The sequence below is a fragment of the Eurypyga helias genome, unplaced genomic scaffold (assembly GCF_000690775.1).
Source record: "Eurypyga helias isolate BGI_N326 unplaced genomic scaffold, ASM69077v1 scaffold22070, whole genome shotgun sequence".
Classification (NCBI taxonomy): Eukaryota; Metazoa; Chordata; class Aves; order Eurypygiformes; family Eurypygidae; genus Eurypyga; species Eurypyga helias.
Window position 1 is genome coordinate 1 of NW_010226660.1, and position 2213 is coordinate 2213.

At 57.1% G+C, this 2213-nt stretch overlaps 1 protein-coding gene across 1 annotated transcript in view; it reads left to right on the plus strand.

The window, feature by feature from the left end:
• Nucleotides 1–1517: 1517 nt before the first annotated feature.
• The window catches only part of GMEB2 (glucocorticoid modulatory element binding protein 2), a gene marked incomplete at its 3' end in the record, with an annotated part of 12540 nt that continues 11844 nt past the window's right edge, over nt 1518–2213 (plus strand). The window contains exon 1 of the mRNA XM_010154005.1: nt 1518–1697. Within this exon, the coding sequence (XP_010152307.1) occupies nt 1567–1697 (131 nt within the window). The remainder of the gene's footprint in view (nt 1698–2213) is intronic.

The following is a 2213-nucleotide window of genomic DNA, read 5'->3' on the forward strand; positions in this document are numbered from 1 at the left end:
GTAGCAAACCCTCACGGTTCTCGCGGTCCGGCCGCCCTCGCTTCGCTCCTTGGCTGCCCCAAAAACTGCGCGGGGTCTGCTGGTGACTTCCCGACGGGACGTCTCCGAGGGATCCATCCTCTCTGCTCGGGGAAATCCTGTGGTCCCCACGCAGGGGACGATTCTGGGGTCCACGTGGGTCGGGGCAGGAGTCAATCGCGCTGCCAAGTCGGGTCAGCGCACGGTTCCGGGAAGGTGGTGGGAGCCGGAACGCGACCCCTTCGGGAAGGGGGTGCTGCGCGTGCGAGGGTCAGGGTGTCGCTCGCTTGGGAACCCCCAAATTTCAGGAAAATTCACTTCTTTCCCCTTGCTTCCTTCCCGTGTGAGGGAAGCGTCGCGTGGGCACGCTCTTTATGTGTTGGTAAAGGGCGTTTTATTTCCTTTTCTGACCTTTCCTATTCCTTGAGTGCCTGAAATCAGCTTTTAATTCTACAGCTAGCTGAAATCCTGGGGGCAGCAGGCCCAGGCTCGGGCGCAGGGCGTGAGGTGGGAAGAGCATCCCCGGGGACCAGGGCTTTCCCCCCGAGGGCGGTGGTGTTCCCCCGGAAGCTGGAGCAGCTGGGGATGGAGTGCGGCCGTGGGAGCCTGTTAACCGGGATGGTGGGGGGTGTTCCAGATTTCTTCTTGTGTGTGAGATATTGGCGTTGCAGGGTGGGCGCTGGAGTCGGTTGTAAAAGCTGGTTTAACTCTATCGCTGTTTATTAGAAACACGCGCTTGGAAGTAGTTGTCGGACGTCGCTCTTCTGCAGACTTGAAGTGCTTTCTTTAATTTGGGGTTTTGTGTGTGACTTTGGAGTAGGGGGAGAGTCCTTCCTCCTGCTGCGGAGGAGATGGTGATGGGCTCCTCCAGCAGCGTGAAATCCTGAGACTGTTTGAAATACCTTTGGAAACACACCTTCAGACTGAGTATCCTGAGAGCTTTTGGTGGATGCCAGGACCGTTTTGTCCCTCGCTCTCCGCTCCCACGCTCTGCCCCTCGCCACCCGTGCCCCAGTCCCTTCCCACCTCTTGCCTCTTCCCGTGCCCATCACCCTCACCCGGCCTGCACAGCGTGTGTTGGGTTAGGGTCAATCCTGCCCTCATCCCTCCTCTTGGGATGGAGCATTTGGGGATTTCTTAGAATCATAGAATGGTTTGGGTTGGAAGGGACCTTAAAGATCATCTAGTCCCACCCCCCTGCCATGGGCAGGGACACCTTCCACTAGACCAGGTTGCTCAAAGCCACATCCAGCCTGGCCTTGAAGACATCCAGGGATGGGGCATCCACAGCTTCTCTGGGCAACCTGTTCCAGTGCCTCACCACCCTCTCCGTGAAGAATTAAGAATTAATTAATTAATTAATAATTCTTAATCCCCTTCTCCATAGGGGTGCGGATTCCCCGCAGCCCTCTTGCTCCCACCGCCCCGATGGTCTTTTCCACGACCAATTTTAGCAGGGACACCTTTTCCCGTGAGGTTTCTCCTCGTTTCTCCGCAGGCAGCCGGTGACCGAGGGCTCTCCCGTCGCTGCCCGCTCCTGCCTCGGCCATGGCCACTCCGGACGTCAGCGTTCACATGGAGGAGGTGGTGGTGGTGACGACGCCCGACGGCGCGGTGGACGGAGGCGGCATGGAGGAGGTCAAAACGGTGCTGGTCACCACCAACCTGTCCCAGCACGGGTAAGAGATGGCGTCGGCGTACACCGAGGTGGAAAACCTCCCACCCGTGGTTGTAGGCAGCTGAGCTGGGTGTATTTAATCCCCTGCTGCCTACTCTGGCATCACTTCTCCCAGCGGGGACCTCGGCGATGCCGGGGCAGTCTCCGTCTCCTCTCTGACACCCCTGGGACCGTACCCGGGGCTGTGGGCTCTGCAGCTGAGAGCAGAGCAGGCTCTGCTCCTTTTCTCTTCAAGCTGAGTTCCCACTGGTGGTTTTCAGCTGGCGTTACCCGGAATAAAATGCAATGCAAGAGTTTGTTGGAGAAAACAAGGGGAAAAAAAAAAAAACCCAAACCAAAAATATCTTCTGCGAGTGGATGTGGAAATGGACACAAATGAGGTTGGAACAGGACAGCGGTAGCTAAATCCGTGTGTTTGTGCTATTTATTTCATGATTGCCTCACCAAGCGGTGTACCTCCAGTGATGAGTCTTCATCACAGTGTGGAAGGATGAGCTCTGATGGAAAACGTGGCCCC